This window comes from Eleginops maclovinus, chromosome 22 (assembly GCF_036324505.1).
Source record: "Eleginops maclovinus isolate JMC-PN-2008 ecotype Puerto Natales chromosome 22, JC_Emac_rtc_rv5, whole genome shotgun sequence".
Lineage (NCBI taxonomy): Eukaryota > Metazoa > Chordata > Actinopteri > Perciformes > Eleginopidae > Eleginops > Eleginops maclovinus.
In genome coordinates, this window is record NC_086370.1 from 12,905,282 (window position 1) to 12,931,230 (window position 25,949).

Genomic DNA, 25,949 nt, shown 5'->3' on the forward strand with positions numbered 1-25,949 from the left:
ACGGAGCCATGATTTCACCAGGCACAATCTGTTACGATGGTTTCACATAAACAGTGGGGCAAAAAAGTATTTAGTCAGTCACCAATTGTGCAAGTTCTCCCATTTAAAAAGATGAGAGAGGCCTGTAATTGTTATCATAGGTATACCTCAACTATGAGAGACAGAATGAGAAAAAAAATCCAGGAAATCACATTGTAGGATTTTTAAATAATTTATTTCAAATGATTGTGGAAAATAAGTATTTGGTCAATAACAAAAGTTCATCTCAATACTTTGTTATACCCTTTGTTGGCAATGACAGAGGTCAAACCTTTTCTGTAAGTCTTCACAAGGTTTCCACACACTGTTGCTGGTATTTTGGCCCATTCCTCCATGCAGATCTCCTCTAAAGCAGTGATGTTTTGGGGGTGTCGCTGGGCAACACGGACTTTCAACTCCCTCCAAAGATTTTCTATGGGGTTGATGTCTGGAGACTGGCTAGGCCACTCCAGGACCTTGAAATGCTTCTTACGAAGCCACTCCTTCGTTGCCCTGGCGGTGTGTTTGGGATCATTGTCATGCTGAAAGACCCACCCATGCTTCATCTTCAGTGCCCTTGCTGATGGAAGGAGGTTTTCACTCAAAATCTCACGATACATGGCCCCATTCATTCTTTCCTTTACACGGATCAGTCGTCCTGGTCCCTTTGCAGAAAAACAGCCCCAAAGCATGATGTTTCCACCCCCATGCTTCACAGTATGGTGTTCTTTGGATGCAACTCTGCATTCTTTCTCCTCCAAACACGACGAGTTGAGTTTTTACCAAAAAGTTCTATTTTGGTTTCATCTGACCATATGACATTTCCCAATCCTCTTCTGGATCATCCAAATGCCCTCTAGCAAACTTCAGACGGGCCTGGACATGTACTGGCTTAAGCAGGGGGACACGTCTGGAACTGCAGGATTTAAGTCCCTGGCAGCGTAGTGTGTTACTGATGGTAGCCTCTGTTACTTTGGTCCCAGCTCTCTGCAGGTCATTCACTAGGTCCCCCCGTGTGGTTCTGGGATTTTTGCTCACCGTTCTTGTGATCATTTTGAGCCCACGGTGTGAGATCTTGCGTGGAGCCCCAGATCGAGGGAGATTAGCAGTGGTCTTGTATGTCTTCCATTTTCTAATAATTGCTCCCACAGTTGATTTCTTCACACCAAGCTGCTTACCTATTGCAGATTCAGTTTTCCCAGCCTGGTGCAGGTCTACAATTTTGTCTCTGGTCTCCTTTGACAGCTCTTTGGTCTTGGCCATAGTGGAGTTTGGAGTATGACTGTTTGAGGTTGTGGACAGGTGTCTTTTATACTGATAACGAGTTCAAAAAGGTGCCATTAATACAGGTAACGAGTGGAGGACAGAGGAGCCTCTTAAAGAAGTTACAGGTCTGTGAGAGCCAGAAATCTTGCTTGTTTGTAGGTGACCAAATACTTATTTTACCGAGGAATTTACCAATTAATTCATTAAAAATCCTACAATGTGATTTCCTGGATTGTTTCCCCCATTCTGTCTCTCATAGTTGAAGTGTACCTATGATGAAAATTACAGGCATCTCTCATCTTTTTAAATGGGAGAACTTGCACAATTGGTGGCTGACTAAATACATTTTTGCCCCACTGTATATAGATTTGTGTGAGTTTGTGTGTGTATAAAGCTGCTGAAAAACTGTTTCCTACCTTCAGGAATGTAGACTTGCTTTTCATCATCGCCAAAGCACACTCGAAACTGAACCGAAACGAGGAGTGGTGTTTTTTGTTCTTCAAATCAACATTATCGAAAGCTTTGTTTAGATTCAGAAGCCTCCAGAAAGAAATGTTCCATGTGACCAGCTGCCAAATGGAAGATAACAAACAAAAACAAAAAAAGTTTGAATTTAATGCCATGTGGGATGTTGGGTGTCCATGTAATGTAATTTTCTGTCAACCTCAATGATAAAAATGGTCTAACGTCTTTACAAAAATATATTTGAGGGACAATTACAAAAACAGTATACACACTGACAGCATTTATTTTGAGATTATTTTAAAGCATAATGTTCTCAAAGCGCTTCTGGCTCATCCATGGAAAATGTCCTTGGGTTGTTGTAACAGCTTGCTTCCTCAGATTTTCTCATAAACTGGAGGAGCCGGTTGTCAACTGTGGTCCTTCATTCATGCTGTTGAGGGCACCTGGCTGGCACAGCATGGAGGAAGCTTGAGAGTACTTCAAAGCAAGTGATTTCAGCTCCATTACCCACAGCCAGTCTGCAGGTGATGGAGCTCAGACCGATGTGTTATCTGCATTATATCACAGTGGTCATTTATTACACCTTGAACCTGAACTCTGAATCATATGTTTCACTTTGCTGTTGTCAACATTTTTTTAATGCACATTGAAGTAGTACTTTGCTGCTTCTGAATTGGGTAGGCTGCCAGATCTAAGGGCGAAATTTTAGCTGCAAGTTCAGCTGTTCAGGTGCTTACAATGAATCAAGCAGGTCAGCTCAGTCAGACTGTGGCTTGATATTTATCTCTACTCTCAGCTCTCCTGTGAGCACATCACAAGGGGACTAAGTGTGTGTTAGGCTGACTCCTGACTAACCCTGGTGGAGGACGCCTGACTCTTTCTGACACTCTCCTGCTCTTATTTCCCTGTATTGACAGATGAGACCAAAACTTCACACAAATCCACAACCATATGTCACATATCAAGCTTGGTATTTGATAATTTTCACATATGAGTCTTAGGGGATGCTGATGTCAGATCATAGTGTTGTGATCTTTAGGCTTAAGGCTGTTCTTCCCCCTGAAATCTGGATCTGATGAAGAGGAGAGAGCAGCAGCTAATTTCAATATTACTGTGCATGTATTTCCAAGGGCACATGGGTGTAAGACATCACAAAAATGGGAAATGTGATTGGTCGTACAAATAAATCTTAAATGGAAGTAGGTAAAGAAGAGTTGTCCCTTATTTTCTAAGCCAATGTCACTGCACTCTCAACAATGTTTTGACGAAGATGATTTCATGTATTATGGTTGCAGTTTTAATATTTGATAATGAAATAGAACCAAACAAAATGCTCATAAAAAGGACTCAAGGCCATTTGAAAATAGGCTAAACTGAAAAATGATGTCAGAGAAAAGAAAGTCTAAACTGTTGGATTCAAGGTTTTAGTTGTCAGCTACTATTGAAGATAGTTTTATAAGACTGCTTCATAATTCTTGACTTTGATTGTAGGCCCACTTTGCTGTTATTGCTTTGAAGTCCACAGCAGGTAGAGGAGGCTGTAAGTACATCAATCACCTGCACATTTTTAACTCCCATTGCTCCGAGAGACCCTTTGAGGATGAATAGGCTTTACTTTCAGGATTTCTAATCAGGTGTTGGAAAATCCATCCAGTAGCTGCACCTGTGTAATCTCTTAGAGGTTTGCAGGAGGGGGGGGGGAGAGAAGTCAATCATTGAGTCAATCAATGATTCAAAGCGGCAAAGGTACATCCCTGATCAGCCTTTGGCACTCCTGCTCTGCAAATTGAAATACTTCCTTTGAGCTATTTGAAACATCCTGAATACCCATTGTTTTTTATCAGGCTGATTTGTATGTATTTGTTTTGATATTATGTAGCCCTGTTGATATGGTAAGTCTTTATTACATATTACAGCTTTTCTTCAAATAAAAGATACATTTAAAATAAAGGTTTCTTTGAGGTTAATGCGTCACATCATTTGGATGACTTATGTTACTACAATAGCTGATACACTTTGACTTCAATTTCGTATTCAACTACATACTGTACACTCTTTGTCATTTAAATATTTCTACCAAATCATTTGTTATGCCGTCCTCCAGCAACAATGACCTAATCTGAGCAACAGAAAGCAGCACTGTAATCAATTTTGCACACAAAAATAGAGTCGACTTCTGCCTGACACTAGGCCACAGTTTTAAGAAGTACAAAACGCATTTTGAGTTATAAATCTTCCATCATTCATTAATGTTAATGGTACATCTGGAAACATGACGTTTGAGCAACACTTAGGCTTGTTAAACTTTTGTTGCTTGAGTGATAATGAATCAAATATGAGTTTCGTAAGCTTCCATACGCCCTTCTGTTGGACTGAAAGACGTTGAGGCAGCTTTCACAAGTGGCCTCATCTGATCTCAGGCTCTTTAATCTGCAGCTCACATCCCGAGAATGGACCTCTCTTTTGCCCATTTGATGTTGTGTAAAAATCTTTTCCTGCATCTGAAAGATTCATACTTGCCATCTGAAATACAAAGAGAAATGATGGTTATAGGTGCATGCATGTATAATAAGAGAGAGTAAAGGAAAAAGGGCAATAGCATCAATTTCCAAACAGTTTCCATTGGTTTACTTCAGACATTTCCTTTGGACTCATTTCATCCCAGGGTGACTGAGATTAGTTATCCCATTGGCGGCTTGTGGTAATGAATATTCATTGTTATTTGGTTATAATTGACAATTATCTTTGTGGATTGCACGGTGGGTTGAATCACCTGCTTGATGTTTGCTTAATTACTAATCACTATTTTGGGCTTTTCAACCTAATTTTGATGCTCGAAAAAAAAGTGTCGTCTGCCATAGTGGCTAACTGGTTGCGGATTAGGACTCTTAAATGTTGCACATACCCATGTATCCATCTTCCTAATACTAATTTCTGCAAACCAAAGAGTTCCATGCCATTCAGTCTCATGTCACACTCATGGGGCTGGCATTTGAATGTGTTTTGTGTCATCTCACAGCAATAAAGGAACAACACAGGGATCGAAACACAATCTTACAAAAGAAAATGTTCTGTTCTCCCGGGAAGTATCAGGAGAATATTTTCCACAAAGCATAGTGAATGAAAAACTGTATGAATGTAAGTATGTGTGTGTGTGTGTGTGTGTGTGTGTGTGTGTGTGTGTGTGTGTGTGTGTGTGTGTGTGTGTGTGTGTGTGTGTGTGTGTGTGTGTGTGTGTGTGTGTGTGTGTGTGTGTGTGTGTTTGTACTGTATGTGTGCATGTGTCCCAACCTGCATTGATTGTGTTTTTAATTATGCTTGGGTAGACAGGATGTTTTTAGATGAATGAGGATAACCCCCATGAACAAAAACCCTGTATTTGTATGAGGGGCCCCTAGGGACATTATTCAGAAATACCGTTCACACACACATGTGAAACACTCTCACACACACAACTGAAACCAAAAGCTCTCATAAACACATGTGAAAATCTCTCACACACACATATGAAATGGTCTCACACACACATGTGAAACACTCTCACACACACAACTGAAACCAAAAGCTCTCACACACACATGTGAAACACTCTCACACACACATATGAAACACTCTCACACACACAACTGAAACCAAAAGCTCTCATAAACACATGTGAAAATCTCTCACACACACATATGAAACGCTCTCACACACACATATGAAACGCTCTCACACACACATATGAAACGCTCTCACACACACATGTGAAACGCTCTCACACACACATGTGAAACGCTCTCACACACACATGTGAAACGCTCTCACACACACATATGAAACGCTCTCACACACACATGTGAAACGCTCTCACACACACATATGAAATGCTCTCACACTCACATGTGAAACGCTCTCACACACACATATGAAACGCTCTCACACACACATATGAAACGCTCTCACACACACATATGAAACGCTCTCACACTCACATATGAAACGCTCTCACACTCACATATGAAACGCTCTCACACACACATATGAAATGTTGAGTTCAGTAGGGAATTAGGAGTGCATTACAGTTAAAAAGGAAGGCCTTCCTGTCACATGAAGGAAGCAGGATGCTAAATTTCAAGGAAGTCAACTTCAACCACAATGAATGTTCATCTGATCCTCATTATTTTCCAAGTCCAAACTTTATTTTTTGCAGTGAGAGGTAATGAAGAGGATGTTTTAAGTTTTTTCAGTAGTGCTTTGCAATGCATTGAGTCACTGCAAAGTGAAGAATCCAACAATTTGGATCAGGAGAGGCTTTTTCGAGTGCTCGATGACCACACACGAACTATATCTGCATTTCTTGCTGTGTTAAGGTATGGTCATGATAATAGGGATGTCAGTGAGCTACTAGGATCATTATATAGATGCTTTCGCAACTTGCTGCATGAACATGAGGCCAGACGGAGATCCACTGATGTGACAAACAATCTAATACCCCCAACAACCTTGACTGGCCATCCAGGTCGACCCCAATACAGCATAACCGCTGAACAGATTTCTCATTGTGTGTCCATTGGTATGACATGGCAGGGAATTGCATCATGCTTTGGAATCAGTCGAAGAACCCTATACAGACACAGGCAAACTCTGGAAGTTGAGCCATTAAGATATGCAGTATTGTCAAACCAAGATCTGGACAGCATTGTGACAAATATACTGCAGAACACTCCAAATGCAGGTGAAGCATATGTAATTGGAAGCCTGCGATCACGTGGCCTAAGAGTTCAGCGTTGGCGGGTCAGACAGAGCCTGCATCAAGTTGATCCCATTGGGCGGTCATTTAGACGTCGTCATGCTATACGACGAAGGGTCTACAGTGTTCAGGTCCCCAACCAATTATGGTAAGTTGACTTGTAAACTGTTCAGATGTGCACATTTTAAGTACATACTTTCTTTAATGTAGTGTATATCTCCCAACAGGCATTTTGACGGCAACCACAAGCTGGTTAGGTGGCGGATGGTCTTTCATGGCTGTGTCGATGGCTTTAGTCGGACTATTATATACTTACGGTGCTTATCTAACAACAGAGCTTCAAGTGTCTTGTCATTATTTATAGAAGCAGTAGAAAACTTTGGTTTGCCTTTAAGGGTCAGATGTGATCACGGTATGGAAAATATACATGTTGCCCGTTTTATGTTGGAAAGAAGGGGGTTGAACAGTCGTAGCGTTATTACAGGTGTTTCAGTACACAACCAAAGGATTGAGAGACTATGGGCAGAACTCAATAGAGTTGTATCAAGACACTTTGCAAATATTTTTAACTTTATGGAGGAACAGGGTATACTGGATTCATTGAATGAACTTCATCTTTTTTGTCTGCATTATGTCTATTTACCAAGAATTGAAAGGGCAGTAACAGAATTCATCAACCAGTGGAACAACCATGGCCTCTCCACACAAGGGGGGCAGACACCACTACAGCTGTGGCATACAGGTGTCATAAACAGCGTAGGAATCCATCCGGTTATAAATGACATTATTGATGGTGACACCCATTATGGTATTGATGAAGAAGGACCATTACCTGAACTTCAAACCAATAATAATGTTATCATTCCAGACATTGATCTTGCCATTAATGAGACCACAATGAACAATATTCAACAAGTGAATCCACTTGAAAATGATGGAAACCATGGAATACATTTATTTTTGTCACTCTTGCAGTATATTCAGTCCACATAGGAGTTATTTTGTAAATAAGCTGTTTCCCAACACTAAATGAACCTAATAAACATTTTTTCAAAACTATAAGAAGCATTTGTTCAAAGTGTTTTTCTCAAAAAGACATACTGCGAGACAAGCAGAGACTGAGACTTTAAAGATTGCAAACTTTACTGCAACAGCAATATTATGAACGAAATATGAAATGAAATAAATGAAATGAAATAAATGTGAAATAAATATGAACCATATATTGGTATTGACTTAATAAAACTACACAGGTAAAGGAAACGTAACATTCCATTCCATAAAAAGTGTTTAACAAAGTGAAATAACACAGGAAAAAGTATTAAACACACATGTAAATGTCTTTACCTGTGTAGCTTTACTTATTGACTTTTATTGAGTCAATTCCAATATGTGGTATACATTTCAAATGAATAGCTGCATCAGAAAAATATTAAAATATTTAACGAAAGAAATGTTGACACGTTCAAAACTGATTTCCACCACTGCATATTCATGACCTGCCAAACCCATGAGTGTTCCCTAAAGCAAAGTCAAACTTGTCTTTAAAGAGTTCATATGACACATGTAGCGGCAACCTGATGCAGTTGACACATGTGTTGGCCATAGGGAACAATGGTGTCGAGGCATAGTCGTCCTCTCCCTTGTGAATGAACTCCACAGAAGGTGTTGGGGAAAAGCCGATGGGTGGCACCACAGAGGCTCCTGTTGCGAAGGCCAATATTTTTTGTAGTTTGGATGGCCCTTCTTCTTCTATACAAAAAAACAGAAAAACAATTTAAGTGGTAGTTGGTCTAATTAACATGTTTATTGAACATCTCTTGAGTTATTATCATTAGCTGATGATGGCATGTATTCTTTGTAGGAAAAACTATTTTTAAAGTAAAAATATAAATAGATGCATCATTTTACGAGTAGTGTAAACTATCAATTACCTTCTGCATCCTGGAGATAGTCTCTCCAGAAGATTACAACCATCTCTTCTGCAGTTCTCTTGTTGCTCCCTTCTGGAGAGAGTGGAATGCTGAAGAGATTGTCCATCTGGTCAGCAGTGAGAAGACTTGCTTCATAGCAAAACAGGGGCTTAAAGCTGTCAGGATGTCTCCTGATTTTTTCAAGAACCCCAAGAGTCTTCAGACCTTCACAGAATCTGTAAAAAGTACATGGAAACATTTTACTAATTTTGCATAATTTAAATAGGGTTCCTAATACACTTATGAATTGTCAATTTGTGACTTACTTGTATATACAAATAATAGTTTTTAGTTTTAGTGAAGTTAATCCTACAACATGTTGGTCAATAATTCAAATTCTGATTCCTATTCTGATTAACCTGACGAAATAACCAACACTGAATACCTTTGAAATGGACCTTGGACCCTGTGGACAACCTGAAACATCACTATGTCCTGTACCAGCAGCTCCCTGTCCCTGATTGACTGCACAGGCCTTAGACATCCTGCATTAGCCAGGTACTCAAGTAGAGGTGCCTTTGACTCCTCAAGCTCCTCAACCGTGGTACTTTCAGATACCTAGCATCACAAGGAGCAGCAGGTTGGCTTGTTATGGGGGCTACTTGTTATGCTTATAACTTATTAGTTAAAAAAACAGACACTAGAGGACTGCATAATTACATGATAACAAAAGGTCCCTTAACAGTTGATTGAGGTTCAGGTTTTTTTTCCCACATAGCTACAATGTCACAGAAAACATAGAAATTATAATTGGCTTGTCTGTTGGATTGTGGTGGAATTCAAATTACAACACATGGAAAGTGGGCATTCAGCAATGGACTGGGCAGGACCGATACTGCCTCTCAAAATGTAAAACAGCAAGAGAACATTGTAATATTACCTAATTCTAATGGAATATAACATGTAAAACTACCAACTGACCTTTTTGACTTTCTCAAGGAGTTCTGGGTCAGCTATGTCTTCTACAGCTGGATTTGCTGAACCATCAACAAGAAGCGAAAACACTGTTGGTGACAGGAAGTTTGGTGGTGGACCACCATGCACCAAACTCACTGCAATGGCTCTGCCAGCGTTGTAGTACCGGTCCTCTCTTAGAGCTGCAAAACAATCACATAAAAGGAAATGTAATATTGAAAAATGAGTAAAGACTCATTGCTACATATTATCATGGATTTTATGTGTTATTAAATACATTGTAGATCAGTTTGCATGTAAAAATCACCATACACTAAAATAGCTCCCATTATTAATAAAAAAACAACAAGACATTACCAGTACTGTCAAGAGCAAAGTTCTTGCTGTTTTCTTTTCCCTCAAACATGGCGGATCTGGCAATGGTCTCCATCAGCAGCCTCAAGAATTCCCTCCTTGGCCCTCCTAAATCAATCCCTTCCTCATTTCTCCCCATGTCATCTGAGAACTTCACAGAAATCATCAAGTTTGGGTCGTAGGATACCCTTTGGAAACCCCGCATGGCTCCTTCCCAGACAGCAGAGCGATTTATATTGAACCTGCACTGTCGTTTTGTAATAATTTTGCTTGACAGTTCCAGCAGTATCTCCTGACTCGGGACCTTTTCTGCACTATAAAGACGAAAATTATCAAAAACACAGTAAAGTTACACATTTTAGAATAACCCTTTTTTCGTCATTGCAAGCATCCAAATAATCCTCAATGTGTACGTCACAATAATTTGAAGGTCAATTATCAGATGACATCCTTATTAGTTATCCTGATCTGTCACGCTCGCAGTCTGTGTGAGCTACTCACATTGGACACTCCATACTGGCAATAATGGCCTTGTTTAATTCCTCGTCATCTGAGGAGTCGTCAGGAAGAGTTGACACAAGTGCTAAATATGATGAGTAGTCATCATGGCCGCTAGTCCCATGGTTGCCATCACTCCTTGGAAGCCAGCCTCCATCTTGACTGCTTGTGCCAGGGCCGCCATCCACTCCTTCCACTACTAATCTACTCCTTTTAACAGCACTGGTAGCTGGGTGGTTGGTGGCATCATCATTATAATCATCGTCAATACCAGTGCCAGTGCCAGGATTGCGTTCACCATCAATATTGCCAGTACAGGGATCATTATTTCTCATTGCTCTTGAGGCTGCCCTGGTGGTGACACAGCTGCTCATGCCTGCAGGGATTTGCAGGATTTCACAACAATCCTCATCACTGTCCTTAGCAGTTGATCTGTCAGTGGCAGAAAGTTCACTTTCCTCCTCTGAGTCAGTCTTTGAAACAGAAAGAAAGAAAACCCAAAATGATATATCAAAAGCAAAAAAAGCAAGACTTTGAAATTAAATAACCTTAAATAAAAAACAAGTTATTACATAACTGATTAAAATAGGGAGCCTTTGTTCACACTCTTCTCAATTTAAATTGCTCTATTTGAATTTAATATAAACTTTAAATTGCTATAAGCAGGTAACAGTTAACATTTTCTTTTCAAAAGGTAATTATACTGAATTTAATTAAGTGGTAAAACAAACAAAAAAGCAAACTTACTAAAAGGGTCCTTGATGGTCTTACATACAGGGCTTTGGTTTTAAAAATCTTGTGGATTAGCATCCCATTCAGCTCCTGACCCTCCTGGATCTTAGGGGACACCAACTTATTGCCACAAGACATTACAAGCCGGAGGCTACAAAGAAGATGTAGGATATTACAACAACAAGAAATACTTTACGGCTAAGGGCTTAACAATATGATGTAACAGTATGCTTGTGTTAGTGTGTGTCTGTCTGTCTGTCAGGTTCTTGCTCCTATAAGGTGTGTGACTGAATCCTGTTCATTTTGAGCCAAATTCAACTTTTATGTGTTTTTATAAATGATGATTGCAATTTGAAACTACGTTTTAAAAGTGCTCTTTAAATAAAGATTATTGTATTATTAACAACGCAAGAAGGAAAAAAAAAAAAAGGTTTACCTGACGTCCTCCGGAATATGCTCACCAAAGCCTTGTCTGATACGATCAATAACAGTCCGGTGGTCCCAGGCCTTCTGGAACTCAAAGGCACTGAGGATATGTCCATGTTTGTGTAACCGTACTTTTGGACGTTGTTTGCACACTACATCCAAAGATGGATTGGGGAGTAGTATCACATCCTTATTGAAATGGCCATGCTGCTGTGCCCTAGCTCTGAAATAAGAATGTATTATGCATTATAAGTCTACTATTCGACTACATGAAGGCAGACAGTTAAGTCATACTGCTATAATAAAACAATAATGAGAAAACAGTAAGTCAGGGTACTAAAGTATAATCAGTTTTCCCCTTAATTAAAAACGATAAAACGAGCAAATGTTTTTTTCCCCGTTTTAAACCAAAAATTAAGTGCATCTGGGTCACCAGCACAGGTCTCCTACTGTGAAGGTTATAACCATTTTAATGTTATTATTATTATTGTTATTAATAATAATGATAAAACCAACAATGCTCTTCATTTGGGAAGGAAATAACAGTTTCCACATTATTAATTAATGCCACTGAACTAAAATAATATAACTTTATTTAGCACTCTAGCTAGCTAACTTCCGCTGACTCTGGAGCTAATAGCCTGGTTCTCCTGGCAGTAAAGTTATCTCACATATCATTTTTATTAACTTCAGTCAAGTTTTGTCTCCAATACGCAAGCAAAAGTTGAAAAATTAAAATGACATCAAACCAAAACACTCAAAATGTTGTTTTTTTCGTTTTTGAAGTGAAAACGGATTGACAGTCTGTTAGCAGTGGAAACGATGTTCATGCTAGGCCTATATATAAAGATAATTTCAAACTCCGGATATATATAATTACCTTGTTTTCCTCGTGCCAGATGTCCATGTGCCAAAGCAATGTTGTGCTTGATTACGTGGTGCACAATCTCTCCTAAGAGGAGCTGTAGCTGGCCGCTGGCCGCTGCGGGATGGGAAGAGCGATGCTAGGTGACCGTCCACGGTGTCCTCACCTCGAGTTGGAACGGTCGGTTGCTGCACCATTGTGGTTGCACTTGACAGCGTTCTAATGGTCTCCGCTGAGGCCAATATATTGAGCAACGCTGCTGCCTCAGTTAGGCTACATGCGGGCTGTTGAGAAGACATCGGTGTAGCGAACCAACAAACAATAGTGTTTCGCCTGTATTTTGCAATGCGCTGTTTGTTCTCAACCGTTTCCTGTTTAATTGGAACGCCTTCCGTTTCAAGTGAAATGCCTTCCGTTTCAAGTGAAATGCCTTCCGTTTCAAGTGAAATGCCTTCCGTTTCAAGTGAAATGCCTTCCGTTTCAAGTGAAATGCCTCTCACACAACATACTGAAATTCCTCTCACACAACATACTGAAATTCCTCTCACACAACATACTGAAATTCCTCTCACACAACATACTGAAATTAATATATACATTTAAAAAAATATTTTCACGGGTGTGTGAGAGCGTTTCATATGTGTGTGTGAGAGCGTTTCATATGTGTGTGTGAGAGCGTTTCATATGTGCGTGTGAGAGCGTTTCATATGTGTGTGTGAGAGCGTTTCATATGTGTGTGTGAGAGCGTTTCATATGTGTGTGTGAGAGTGTTTCACATGTGTGTGTAAGACCATTTCATATGTGTTTATGAGAGCTTTTGGTTTCAGTTGTGTGTGTGAGAGTGTTTCACATGTGTGTGTGAACGGTATTTCTGAATAATGTCCCTAGGGGCGCCTCATATATTTGTGTGAACTGGGTCTCACTTTTCCCTTAGTTCTCTTTGAGCTGCTCTCAGGTTGATAACATCTGTGTTCTGGAAGTATTTTTTTTCCGTCCAATGCAATGTTTGATCTCAGGCGTGATGTTGTCTTTGTTGTTTGGGTGTATCCAAATAGTCTTTTAGTGGCACGACAATACACAATCATGAATACACCCAGAGATTTCTTTGGAAATACTGTCAAGATTGTTGTGTTGTTGGAATCTAAAGAGAAACATATTAAACGCCTTCTTCTTTTATCCTGATAAACCCTCTTCTGGCATGTCGGTAAAAAAAACAAAAAAGCAGTTTATTTAGTGAAGATGAACAAAAGATCAGCCAGAAGGAAGTTGGCAAATGTGATAATATTGAGAAAGGTTGCAGATACCATAATACTCATTAAATGTCCTGTATCAAACCACTGAACACATTTGCTTGTGGGTCTTTTTACTTTGTCCGTCAAGACCAAAGACCGGTGACCTGTGAGCAACATTGGAAGTGCTGTTGTAAAAAGACAAAAGAAATAATTAAAATGCAAAGAAAGCTGCAGAGCTCCTTTCAAGTAGCCTATTTCTTTCACAATTAAAGTCTGAATTGTCACTCCAAGGTGCTTTTGTTTCCTCTGTCTCTGACAAAGTAATTGACTTACCTTTGAGCATCATATCTGCTTTCTCTCCCTGCTTTGTAATAATAAAACTCAATGCGGCTTTAATTCTTTATCCCTAACACATTCTCACAGACACACTTCACAGGAATATAGATGCAATATTATTTTCTCTTTTACTCTGCCCTTTGATATTCTTTGTGACTTATATAAATGAGTAACCCTGAAATCTTACACCTTCAGCTATGCCGGGCTTTATGTTGACATTGTGAAATCAAGTAGTTGCATAACCACACAAATTATTTCAAAGACAACATCCAGTTGTACAAGATATATTGATGGCTTTTCTTCCTTTTTTTAAGGTCTGAACAATAGTTTCATATTCTTTCTCCAGTACCTCAACACCCCTTACCCTCAAACTTAAAAAATGTATACAAACAAGTATGAATAGAGCCTCCCATTGTTAGTGTTGTTGAGGTTTGTGTCATGCTTGCATTTAAACAAACAAACAACCAAGGATCAGCAAGAATAGTAAGTCACATCAAAATGTCCAAAAATAAAAAAAGCCTTAACTGAGAAATAACAACATTTCCTGGATTTGAATGTGTAATAGCAGATGGCGAGAGCAAAATTCAAAGAACGTCCAGAGATTTGGTTGTTTATTAGCAAATTGCGCTGTAATCTGCTTCATGTTCTGCCTCTTAAATGCTTTAACTCAGGCACCAGTCTTTGTTTAAACCCAATAGTAAATAGATAACGCTTGTGGTAATCCCCTTTATGTGCTCCAACTGTAAAAGGGGAACTCGGAAAAATGTGCAGATGGGCAATTATTTGCTGTATTATTTTTAGACAGTCACTTTCAGGATTCTCCACTGGCATTTCATTGTACCAATTTAACAAGATTAAGCGTGTTAATTGGCAACAGATCTTTTGAACACATCACACAACATGTGATGTTGCCATTAGTCAAACTAGGCTTTACAAAAATAAATAACGCTGTTTAAACAGCTAATGTTAGCAAATGAAATGATAACTTTAAGACAAAACACACACAAAGGAGACAGGAAGTGTATACCATTGTGCTGCTTGTAATGTGCCATCTTTAGTTAGACAGCATCTAAGCATTTCATAGTCATGGACATGGGGGAACATCAGGAGGTGTACCAGATGCAACGTTGGTTGTTGCCTACTATGGCAAAACACAAGATCAATTGTCACTTCTGATGCCCATACTTCCCGATCCAAACAAACACCCTTTATATACTGTGCTGTGATGCGGATTTTGTTCCATGCAGACAGATCAACAGTTGTGGCCAGACTTTACAATGAGCTAAGCTAACCAGCTGTTGGCTGTAGTGCCTAATTCACTGAGCAAACATGAGGGGGCTATCAATCTTTCATCTACACTTGGCAAGAAACTGAATGCTGTAATTGTATTTCCCAGAATGTAGAACTAGTGCACAGAGTTTGGATTAAAAATGTTCCTCTGCAAACTTCAAGTGTCTGTTGGCATTGCACAAGAACTTCAAAACAGCATGTTAATTACACTTCAGATTTAATTTCATTTGCATGAGAGGAAATGTATTGTTATGATTGTCTCACGGCAAAGTGTCAAGTTTAATGAATCAAATTTCTGAGGTGACAACAGCATGAATAAACATGCACAGTCAGTTGTGCCAAGGTAAGAAGCAGATTACACCACGCACTGAATATCAAAGCTCCTGCTCATGTTTCCTGGCATCCGCATGTTATTAGGCTACTTTACTTTCTATCACAACATACCATTCACAAATCTAAGTATTCAACAAAGCCTTTGAAATAAGCTACCAATAGTCTGTGCGCCTGAAATGATGCTATTTTATGTGTCTATCTGGAGGTAAATTGCGGCCTTTCAGGGCAAAAAGGCTTTTTAGTGTTGTTTGCACGTCAAGATCATTGACGTGTTAAAAACCTCAATAATGTAGAAGATTGTTGAAAGCGTGCACTTACACAAATTGTTACAGTTAAGAGTTCACAGTGTCATCAGTTCTTCTTATGTGTATAATATCTTGTTGACCTCGATCTTTAATGTCATCCATTCAATAAATGAACACGGTTGAGACTGTAATTTCCATACATCTCAGGTTTCCACTTCACAAATAATTGGATGGAAACATTCAGAGCTGTGCTACTACTAAAGGAGGTCCACACATTTTTTTCAGTTTTTTTCCCTGGTGCAATTTACTTCTGGAACAATGTGCGAAAAGCTAGTTAATGAAATAAATGTTTTAATACAGTATTCACTACAATATTGATGTGAAACAATGATCTTATGTGCAAACCAAAAGCCCAAATACAGACAAAATACAAAGCTTGCACCAAAGGCAAAGTTGTCACGAATGCCGTGATTGTAAAAACATGATTCCCTGCTTTTTTGTCTGAGGTTTGATTGTGCATACATGCAATCTCCCTTTGCTGTTTATAATTAAATAAAAAGTAATGTATGCTAAACAGACGCATGTTTATAAATCCTCCTAGGAGCTCTTTACCTGCTCTTTTAACCTTGTTTTCCTTCATCAACAGGAAAATATGACTTCAGTCGTATCTGAGTGAAGACTACTTCACTTGAGCATTGAGTTGTTTTATGTTGTTCCACTTTCTTCAGTTCAAGTGGTTTGGTAAGAGGAGGTTTGAAACATCAACAGCTCGAGAAGAAAAAGGGATCGTCCTCTCAGATTTGACAGGGCTGGCTGACGTGATAGATGATGTGAGGTAAGACAATCGGGCCTACACAGCTGCACTTGATAGCTGGTAAAAGGTATGCAATTTATTTCAGTGAGTGTAAAAGACAGCAGCCTGTCACCTGCAAAATAACAGGGAGCTTTAAGTTCTTATTGATCTTGTCCTGACTGCAGGTATATACTGTAGATGGATGGAGGCAGTTCACAATTTCCCTACATCAAATAAATCATTCATTTAGTTGTTATATCTGACAGATATTTGGAGTAATCCCAACAGAGGCACTGAAAACAATACTTGGTTTACACTAAGGAGCCGTGCCACATCTGTAATTAATTCTGCTATTATATTACACACACTATACACTACGTGTTAAAGCCCCTGTGTGCGGGATTGGTGCATTTTCAACTTTGTACTCAAATTGAAACTGCATGCCATCAGAATAATTTAAAAGATGCTTTGAAATTGGAATCAACCTCATTATTTTTTCAAAAAAGCTGAAACAGTAGTGAGAGGCTTCTCAGATAAGAGATAATAATATGAAAGCTTAAGAATAACATGAATATTGTAGTTTTAAAAAGGAGAAATTGTACCAAAAATAATAACAATTAAATGGTTTACATAGCCGGAGAATGAACAGCAGGGAAATGTATAAGCCCGAGTTCAGTACAATGCAGAAAAACCTCTCGTTTTGCTGTCACATGAGTTCGATTTTTATCCATCTCAAAACGAAGACATCAGGAGAAAAGGTTTAGGAAGAACGTGATATAGAGGAAGTTAAATGTACAATATTGCATGGGTTGATCAAACTCAATTTAATCTCTAATGTAGTTTCCTTTTCCCTTTGGAATTGTTCAGTAAATGAGGAGGCAATGAAATGCTTTTAATTTGACTTATGACACAGAGTGACAAGACAAAGGGATTTGCACCAATTATCACAGGCACGAAGAACAAGGCCTTCTTCTGCAGATGGACGCAGATTTTTAAATTAATATTTGACCAAAAATGCGTCAAATTCTAGACATGTTTTGAACATACCGTGCATATGGGTGGACAGCAGAGAGTGGGAGTAAAGTTTGAAAAGTTTCTTTAGTCATTTGTAACTTTTTTTATGTGTCAAAACATGTCAAAGTTGGACTTCAGTTTTAACTGTCAGGAAATTTGTGAGACACTTCTTTTTTAAGAGCCACATCTTCAGCCCATGAAGGGTGTGAGTGATGGAAACAAGACAGATATTGGCCTCTTGTGCTTACCTAAACTAAATTAAAACTAATATTTGAAAACCTATTCACTAACACAATGAGCAAATAACTCCAGCCTACCTTTTTGTTGGCAGTGGAGTTCTGCTTGACACCAAATGGCCTGAAAGGGTTTGGATGAAATTCTTCTTCATCCTCGACTGTCAGTCTTGGGATCGCTGTCATCGGGCGAATAACCCCTGGCTTCGTCTGGAAGGAAGGATTTGACAGCAAAGAGGATTTCATTCCTGCTTTTCATAAAACCTAACAGCATTAAATATGATCAAATAATTGGTAATAAGTACCTTTTTAGGATTGATTTGCTTTCTATTCACACCAGTTGATGGGTGCAAGCTGCAAACAGACGCCTGAATAAAAACATGTAAAAGAAAAACATTAACATAGTTTCTCTCACAAAAAGTACTGATAAAAGAAAGTACTGAGGGTTTTCTATAAAGCCAAGTAAAGGTGGCAGCATCTCAGTTTTGTTGAATTGAAACTAGCCGACTCTTACTCACATATTTGGTTTCACGTCCCAGGGATTTTGCAAATGATGAGTTGTTCTGCAAAAAGTTTTTTTTTTAAATATGTGAGAAAAATAGAAGGGAGTTGCAAATCCTGTTATAGGGTACTTCTCCTTTTTTGTCTGTTTGCCAGGAAACTTGGAAGAGCTTCCTTCTTTGAGGAATAATGAACAGATGTTCTTTTATTTCTTGTGAAGATTATAACACAGTCAGAATCCACTTTCAGCTCACTTCAGCTTTGTGTTTCGGTAAAATGTTCCCATTGCCCCAAGGATTTAATTTTGTACTGTTCTTTGGTTCACCTTCCTGCCTAACCCTGAGCTTGCTGAGGGTTTGTGTTTTAGAAAAAATGTTTTTATATTAGTTATAATTTGTTTTCAGCAGTTCAATAACTTTCTGCATGCTGTTGGGGAGTGTTACAACTACACGCTTTTGACAGCATCAAACTTCTAAATTAGCATGAAATAAAGCAATGTATCGGCTTGAATAGTTGAATGAATTGTACACAGCAAGAAATGCGAAAAGTATCAATTATCTTATCTAAAAAACTATTCTTATTAAAAACATAGAAAGGAAAACAAGGGTTGTGAGTTTGCCTTACATGCTTTAAAGAAACACTTACCTGCAGACCCACGATGGTAGTCGATGACTGGGATGCTTTGCTCTTAAATTATGAAAAATTAAACTGATTAAATGACTTTTAATACAACAAATCAACATGTTCAATTTCATATAATATAATGAATTGAACTCACTGGTGGAATGGAGAATGCCAGTATCTCATCAATAACGGCATAGAGTTCCTCGGACTGTTGCCGGAGCTCAGCGGGTGAGCACATCTGAAGAAAATAATTGATGTTTTTGGACTTTTGTATGAACTGTGCAGTGAAAACCAGAACTGATGTGTGCTCTTGTACCTCAGCGTGGGTGTCTTCAACACCTCTGTCAATTATTTCACCTACACTCAGCCTGTCACACGGACTCTCTTCTCTCTCCACCTGCTCGTCAATTGCCTGTGAATGTAATGCAGAGTGGACAGATTGAGCTCGCTGCCAAGACCAGGATTATACAGCAGGTTTAGACAACACTGATATCCCCTCCAGACAATTGAAGTCAGTTCACTCTGTATTCTTCCCAGGCAGCCCTGCCTCCTCTGCAGCTCTGAATGTACGTCTGATTGGAGTTTTATTAAGGCTTACAAACTGACAAATTGCTTGCCCTCGAGGCTGCATTATTTATATTCATGTCAAATACAAATGCTATTGTTTGTGTCTGATTATTGGAAACTTGACATTCATCTTTTGTCTTTATTTTCTTTGTTTTGTATTTTTTCACTTGATTTTACAAAAAATAGACTTCTTATAATTTAACCAAACCTTATAACTTTTGACTGATTTTGACTGATCTCAAATTCCTCACTAATACTCCACAGCAGCATTTAACTGCCTGCATCATACAGTGGGGCTGCATATGGCAGGATCTGAACACAAATTCAATTGCATTACATTTATGCTTTAATTTAGCTTTTAAGTGGTTAGTGTGATTGGAGTCAGGTTAGTGAACTCACCTGTTGATCCATCAGAAGGGTGTTTGTGGGAATTGCAGCGAGCGATTTGTACCTTAACTTAATTTTGTGTGTCTGGAATTATTAGAGAGAGAAGGATAGACTGTGAATACAAATTAATTGACATTTCTGCATTTTACTAAAATTAGACTTTGTTGAAATTCATCATGTAACATTTCTTTAGACATGCTTTATCTCACACTGCCACAGGCTACTAATCATGCATAAACAGTCAGCCAGGCTCCAGACACCCAACGGTACGAGCATAATACTGGGCAGTGTTGTCTATATCCGCAGCTGCTCAGCTGGCTCATTAGACGGACAGTAATTGTCTCTATAGTTCAGTTCAAAGCAACATATGTAATTTCAGATAGGTCAATCATTGCACTCCGGCAAACAGTTTAAAATCTCCGCAAGGCAGAGATCTATAACAATATGAAAACCAATCTAAAAACAGCTCCACACAAAGAGAACAGCACTTGATTTCCAGATATCTAGTAAGAGAAATATGTTTTTAACGACATAGCCTGTGAGAACCGTTGTCACAAGGAGCATATTCAATAATCTTATCAGTTTGAACATGCATGTGGCAAGCAGAGTGACTACCTTTCTTTTTTTACCCTCCCTGTCACTGCAGTCTGATATTGCACTCCCTGGCCTTGGGGAGGGCGTGGAGCGCACGGAGAGAGAAGGTGACGGGGTGAAGTCTCTGATTGCTGCAGGGGAAGGCGTAGGGGTGGTGGTGGGTGACGGCAATCCGGGAAAAGCCATGTGTGTGTAGCGGGAAGGAGAGAGACAGTGAGCTTTGTGAAAACTAATTGAAGGACTTGTGGCCCTTTTAGAATCAGGGCTGGTCCTTCCTGGCTCACACCTATATGTGGTGTCTTGTGCAGGTGGTGATGCTCTGTCACAGAAAACTGTGACACCGGGTGAGCGTGCATGTGCAGGCTGAAGATGAGAAGGGCAGACAGGAGGAGATCTCAGTTGTTTAGAGAGCGAGTGAAGCTTTGAGGTAGATGAATTTGGTGGGGGATTCCATTGCTGGGGTGCATAGGTGTCTTGCTCATTAATAACTTTAGGGGAAGGCGAGATTTGTTTTTTCAGGTTCTGGTCTGCAGGGTCCTTGAGGTAAATGTGAGCCTGGATGGGTTTCATCTCAGGCGACTTGGAAATAGGCATGTGTGTGTATTGCAGCTTTTTATGTATGTCTTCATGCTTTGAGGGAGGAACAGATTTTAAATTTGAGCAAAATAATGGAGGAGCTCGAGGCAGCATGCTTTTCACTGCCAGGGGTGAAATAACCTGCTGCCATCTAGACGCACTACTCGCACAAATCTTCTCAGAGCTTGTTTCCGCCTTAGTATGAAGGCATGTTCCGCTGGGCTCATTTAACTGCACATGTGGTTGAGCGGTGACGCATCTATTAGGCTCCCTGTGAACATGGCTCTGACTATCTATAGACGCTGATGAAGAGAACTGAGATGAAAAGTCAAGGGGAATGGAGGCCACACTGGAGGCCGCTGAGCAGGCCTTACAGAAAGACAGGGTCACAGGGTTAATAGGCCAGCAGGGGGTGTAAGGCCTCTGCAGCGCAGGGGAGAGGATAGGAAGACGGCCTTTTCTCAGGATGGCAGTGAGGAGGGAGAGTCGGGTGAGAGGAGGCCGGTGCCGGGGAGGAGGAGGAGGGGACTGGGGACCGGCGGAGGAGCAGAGGCTCTCGCAGGATGAAAAACAAGGGGTGTGGATCAGACTAGAGCCAGGAGCAAGAAAGTGCCTCTTAATCTGAATGACACTAGGTGTGAAAGTGCCCGACCGGACAGATGAGCAGGGAGATACAGTGCGGCTGAGAGAAAACGGAGAGGTGAGAGAGGAAAGTTCCATGGCCGACCAACTCTTGTCTCTGTCCGAGCCCTCTGAGAGGATGGACTCTCTGGATGAAGCCAGGGTGGGGAACAGGTCTGCGGAGTTTGTAGGGCTCATTCTGTCTTCTGACACAGACACTATATTTGCAAAGAAACCCGAGCTAACCTCAGCAAGTCCAAAGGTACCGCCATACTGCCGCTGGGAAATGTCCCCGTGTTTATCAACAGCTGTTTCCATAGAGGCAGTGACAGAGTTGGTGATATTTTCAGAGGGAACACTGACTGAAGGAGAGGCTTTGGTTTGAGAGGTGCTCATGTGACCCAGTGAAGGCTGAAAGAACAAAATAGTTTTTAATGAATCAAAACTGAAGTGTGTTTTTTTTTCCCACTGTAATTAATTAACTATCTGAAACAAACACAATAAACCGATTAAAGAGTAGAAACTTAGTATTTCTATTTTAACCTGTTATTCTAATTAAACTGTCAGAATTGTAAGGCAATACATGTCTATAAGTTGGACTGTCACAACCATTTATTTTTCCCTTCTTAAAAGCCCTTTTGTATGGCAAACTTGTGGGTATATTTGCTCTGCATAGTTACATGGATATACATAGACATACAGTATTACACACAAATGCACATATGTATATTTTAATATGTCAATAACAAAGCTTTCTGTCTAAGTTTCCCGCTTCCCGCTTGACATTGAGAGTGCTTGTGTTGTACTTACTCTTAGTTTTGTCCCTTGTTGGATTGTGTTTCCTGCTCCTCCCTCCATGGAGTCTTTGATAAAGACTTTGAAAATCTCCCTGTGCGACATGGTCTCCCCAGTTGTCTTCTCATGGGACACGGTAAAGTTCTGACAGGAGAAAATAAGGCAAATGTTGAGGAGGAACTGAGAGAGTGAAACCTGAGAAAACCCGAGGTGAACTTGAGCGAGCCTTTCTGAGCTCAGGGGGTGTGCTTGGTTTCATCACATGCCCTACACATATAGTTCACATGTACTGCGTGGACATGCCCTGCTGATGGGGGTTGGGTACAAGCCTCAAGCACAGAACAGAGCAACTGAGTAGAAGCCTGCCCAGGGGCGTTGCTTGGATCTAGTGACATCGGGGGCTTAGCTCGACAATTGTACTTTCAAATATATATATAGATATATATATATATATCTATATATATATAGAATTACACTTGCTATAATAGACCAATATATTACAAAACATTTGGACATACTTTGTTTATAAACAATGTGCAAATGTATTTAGGATCCTAGCCATGTGAGCCTGTTTTGATATGGGGGAGGACCTCAGTTCCTCTAGGGTGGTCCGGGGGCATGCTCCCTCAGGAAGATTTATTTACATTTAGGATTTAAATGCTTCAATCTGGTGCACTTTTAGGGCAAAATTAAGAGATTAGATCCATGGATACATGTGTCATCACCCATATGAAACAGAACTGTATACTTTTCAATAATCAAAAATCCTTAGAATGTGACCACAACCAATAACAAATCATTTAAACTTTTGGTCATTTATAAAACACAGAGCCGGCTGAATGACAGACAGAGGACCCCAAAGTACTTACTACAGTATCATATTATTTTCGATGGCATTATTGTATGATCAGTATGACAGATTAAAAGATGCAGATCTTTTTGTTATATTCTTTATGTTGTGAGAAATGTTTCATCCTGAAATCTGGGGCTATTTCTAAAACATACGGGGCTAAAGCCCCGGACGCTCAGGGCAGACGATGCCACTGAGTCTGCCAAAAATGTAATGCCAGCTCTTCTTGGCTCTTTATACTTTCAATTCAAATTCAATTAAGTACTACCCAAAACCAAGGGATTAAAGCTGCAAAGCATTACTTTCTGCACGATAAGAAGTGCTTTTAAATGTTGTATGAAGATAATGGAGTCAAAAGTCTGTGTGTAAAATAAAGAAATACCCTTGACTAAGCAGGGCACTTTTTTATGATTTTTCATATATTGCCTAATGTTAGTAGAAGTAAGCCTTTTAAATAGATAACTTAATTTATACTTTCCTAAGCCCCTCCACCTTTGTTTATTGTTGTATAATCTAAGAAATGAGGTAGACATTGACTTCTTGCAAAGAGTTAGATGAAAGATCAATACCATTCCAATGTCTGTAGGGATTGTCAAATGCATACGGCACTACATCCAGCAGCAGCTAGCTTAGCGTAGCACAACTAAATGCCTGAAAACAAGGAAACAGCTAGCCTAATTTATTCCAAAGGTAATTATAAAAGATGAAAGTAAATCAACCTACCAGCCTCTCTAAAGATCACTATTTAAAACGCAATATCTCATTTGGCAAATCAATACTGAAACTTAGCACCAGGCCGTTTCTGAATCTGCTCCATATGCTAAGTAAATTCAATGCTACCTCTAGGGTGTCTTGTAAAATACATTATATAACAGATAATTATGGGATAAAACGGATTGTGCGAGATTACCATAATTTATTGTAGTTCCACTTGGTGAACAATTTTTCCAGTGAGAGAAACTTAATTTTAAATCCTCTGCAGATTTATAATAGTGTTCATATAATTTGACCTAGAGTTAATATCAGGTCATTACAAACAATGGGATATAATTCAAATAGTTGTGGTTTATTATATGCGTACGAACTAGAATGAGAATAATAATCTAGGATATTGAATTGGGTATTTCAGTGGAGCTAAAAAAAGGTCATTACTGACATGAACTCCCACATTTATGGTAATTATGAGCTTTAAATATATATGACACCACATGATAATGACATCCCTTCAACATCCGTGAAATTAATGCAACAGTTCTCTCAGTGCAGTTCTGTTCCCATACTGCAGATAGGCAGTAATCAGTGAAATTGAAGGTTGCCTGACACTTATTTCTGGGGCTGTATTAACATAAATGGCTAGTGATTGAAATGCTACATTGAGTCATTGTAAGTTTTTCATGTATAAACACAATGACATGTATTGTATTGAACAAACATATTGATACCGTAAGAACTCACTATAGGTTGTAATTATAGATTTCCAAAACCCAATACGATTTAAATGTGTTTCCATAAAAACACTTACTATTAGAATGTTTTAGATGCACAGAGAAGTCATGACAGGGTGATCAATTATAGCTATTTTGGCATAGATTGATATTTGGTTCAATTCTAAATCACATTTGGCGAGATTAAGGCTTTCGACAAAATTTGTGACAAATAGCGATTTGCTTAATTTATTCTGGATGCTCTATATTAGCTGAACTAAGTGTCTCCCTCTCGCTCAAAACTGAACAAAAATCTGAAAGTAGTTGTACCTGCTATTTCAGAAAATAAGTATTTGCTACCTCTTCACCTAATTTAGTCCGTTTGAAGATCTGTGATGCACAATGGGATGAGAAGCAATTGCAAAGGGACCTTCTTATTTGAAGAAAGAAGAGATAATTATGCAGGGAAGCGAATGCATAGTGACGTACCTCATACTTCAAATCAATGGTACCCACTCAGAATGTAAACTGATAATGATCGAGCCTAAACTTTGATTTAAATTTAAAGAGAAGCACATGTGCCTTGCGTTTCTTTTGAGCAGACATAATGAGAAGGGCATGGATGCTGTGAATCACAGCGGTGTATTAATGAGCTGCCGACTGTCTCAAACGTACTCCTTTACATTCAGCCCTCTGGCAACTAAATGTGGAAGCTGTCTCTCAGCAGGGAGTGTCAAGAATCTGTCATGCGTTTAAGCGAATGTAACGCAGCAATACAAAAAGCAGGTGTTACAAAGCCAAAAGAACTGATCTTGTGCCACAACTCTGCTCTACGTAAATGCATCAGGGGAGAAACTGGTAACTGTGCGGTCCAACTGCAGTGGCTGAGATAAGGCTCATAAATAAAGATCCTAAGCCGTGTTGGGAGTGTTTGTGATGCTCACAAATAGACGAAAGGATGCTCACATGAGAAACATGAAGTGAACAAATTAAACACATTGCAGCCCTTGGAGTGACATATAAGAACTGCCTGTACAATAATGGGATTTACTCTCATTTAATAACAGTTTTTTTTAAACATGAGGAAACTTTATTAATATAGCATTCAAATAAATACCTATAAATGCTACTTTTAATTCCCAGTAATAGCATTTCAATTTTCCATTAAATCATTACGGCTTTAAAGTTGTGAACTGACTGTTTTGCATTAATCCAACAGATATAACATTAGTTATGAGCTTTCAAGGGGCCACCAGGAAGCAGCTTGTGAGTGGTTTCTCCATTTTGATC

General features: G+C 39.3%; 2 protein-coding genes across 7 annotated transcripts in view; both read right to left on the reverse strand.

The window, feature by feature from the left end:
• Positions 1-3,923: 3,923 nt before the first annotated feature.
• Positions 3,924-25,949, reverse strand: part of mlip (muscular LMNA-interacting protein) — a 30,086-nt gene continuing 8,060 nt past the window's right edge. For 3 of the 6 annotated variants that reach the window (XM_063874401.1, XM_063874402.1, XM_063874404.1), the window contains 10 exons: positions 22,401-22,529; positions 21,837-22,001; positions 19,812-19,883; positions 19,162-19,257; positions 19,000-19,083; positions 18,867-18,908; positions 18,239-18,283; positions 18,026-18,088; positions 17,805-17,930; positions 3,924-4,272 (listed from right to left, as the gene is read on the reverse strand). In XM_063874401.1, coding sequence (XP_063730471.1) covers positions 4,156-4,272; positions 17,805-17,930; positions 18,026-18,088; positions 18,239-18,283; positions 18,867-18,908; positions 19,000-19,083; positions 19,162-19,257; positions 19,812-19,883; positions 21,837-22,001; positions 22,401-22,529 — 939 coding nt within the window. In that variant the 3' untranslated portion in view covers positions 3,924-4,155. The other 3 variants (XM_063874403.1, XM_063874400.1, XM_063874405.1) reach the window with 3 other exon arrangements.
• LOC134858480 (uncharacterized) lies at positions 7,434-12,833 on the reverse strand. Its single transcript, XM_063874411.1, has 8 exons — positions 12,260-12,833; positions 11,390-11,602; positions 10,969-11,104; positions 10,225-10,694; positions 9,727-10,037; positions 9,376-9,551; positions 8,416-8,630; positions 7,434-8,233 (listed from the first exon to the last, which is right to left on the reverse strand). Exons 1-7 carry the CDS (start codon positions 12,541-12,543, stop codon positions 8,622-8,624), a joined length of 1,599 nt encoding a protein of 532 aa, XP_063730481.1. The 5' UTR covers positions 12,544-12,833; the 3' UTR covers positions 7,434-8,233; positions 8,416-8,621.

Coding starts and splice junctions, on each gene's coding strand:
- LOC134858480 (XM_063874411.1), bottom strand. CDS start 12,543: ATGTCTTCTCAACAGCCCGCATGTAGCCTAACTGAGGCAGCAGCGTTG. Junction 11,105..11,389: donor CATATTCCGGAGGACGTCAG/GTAAACCTTTTT, acceptor TCTTCTTTGTAG/CCTCCGGCTTGTAATGTCTT. Junction 10,038..10,224: donor GCCAGTATGGAGTGTCCAAT/GTGAGTAGCTCA, acceptor TCGTCTTTATAG/TGCAGAAAAGGTCCCGAGTC.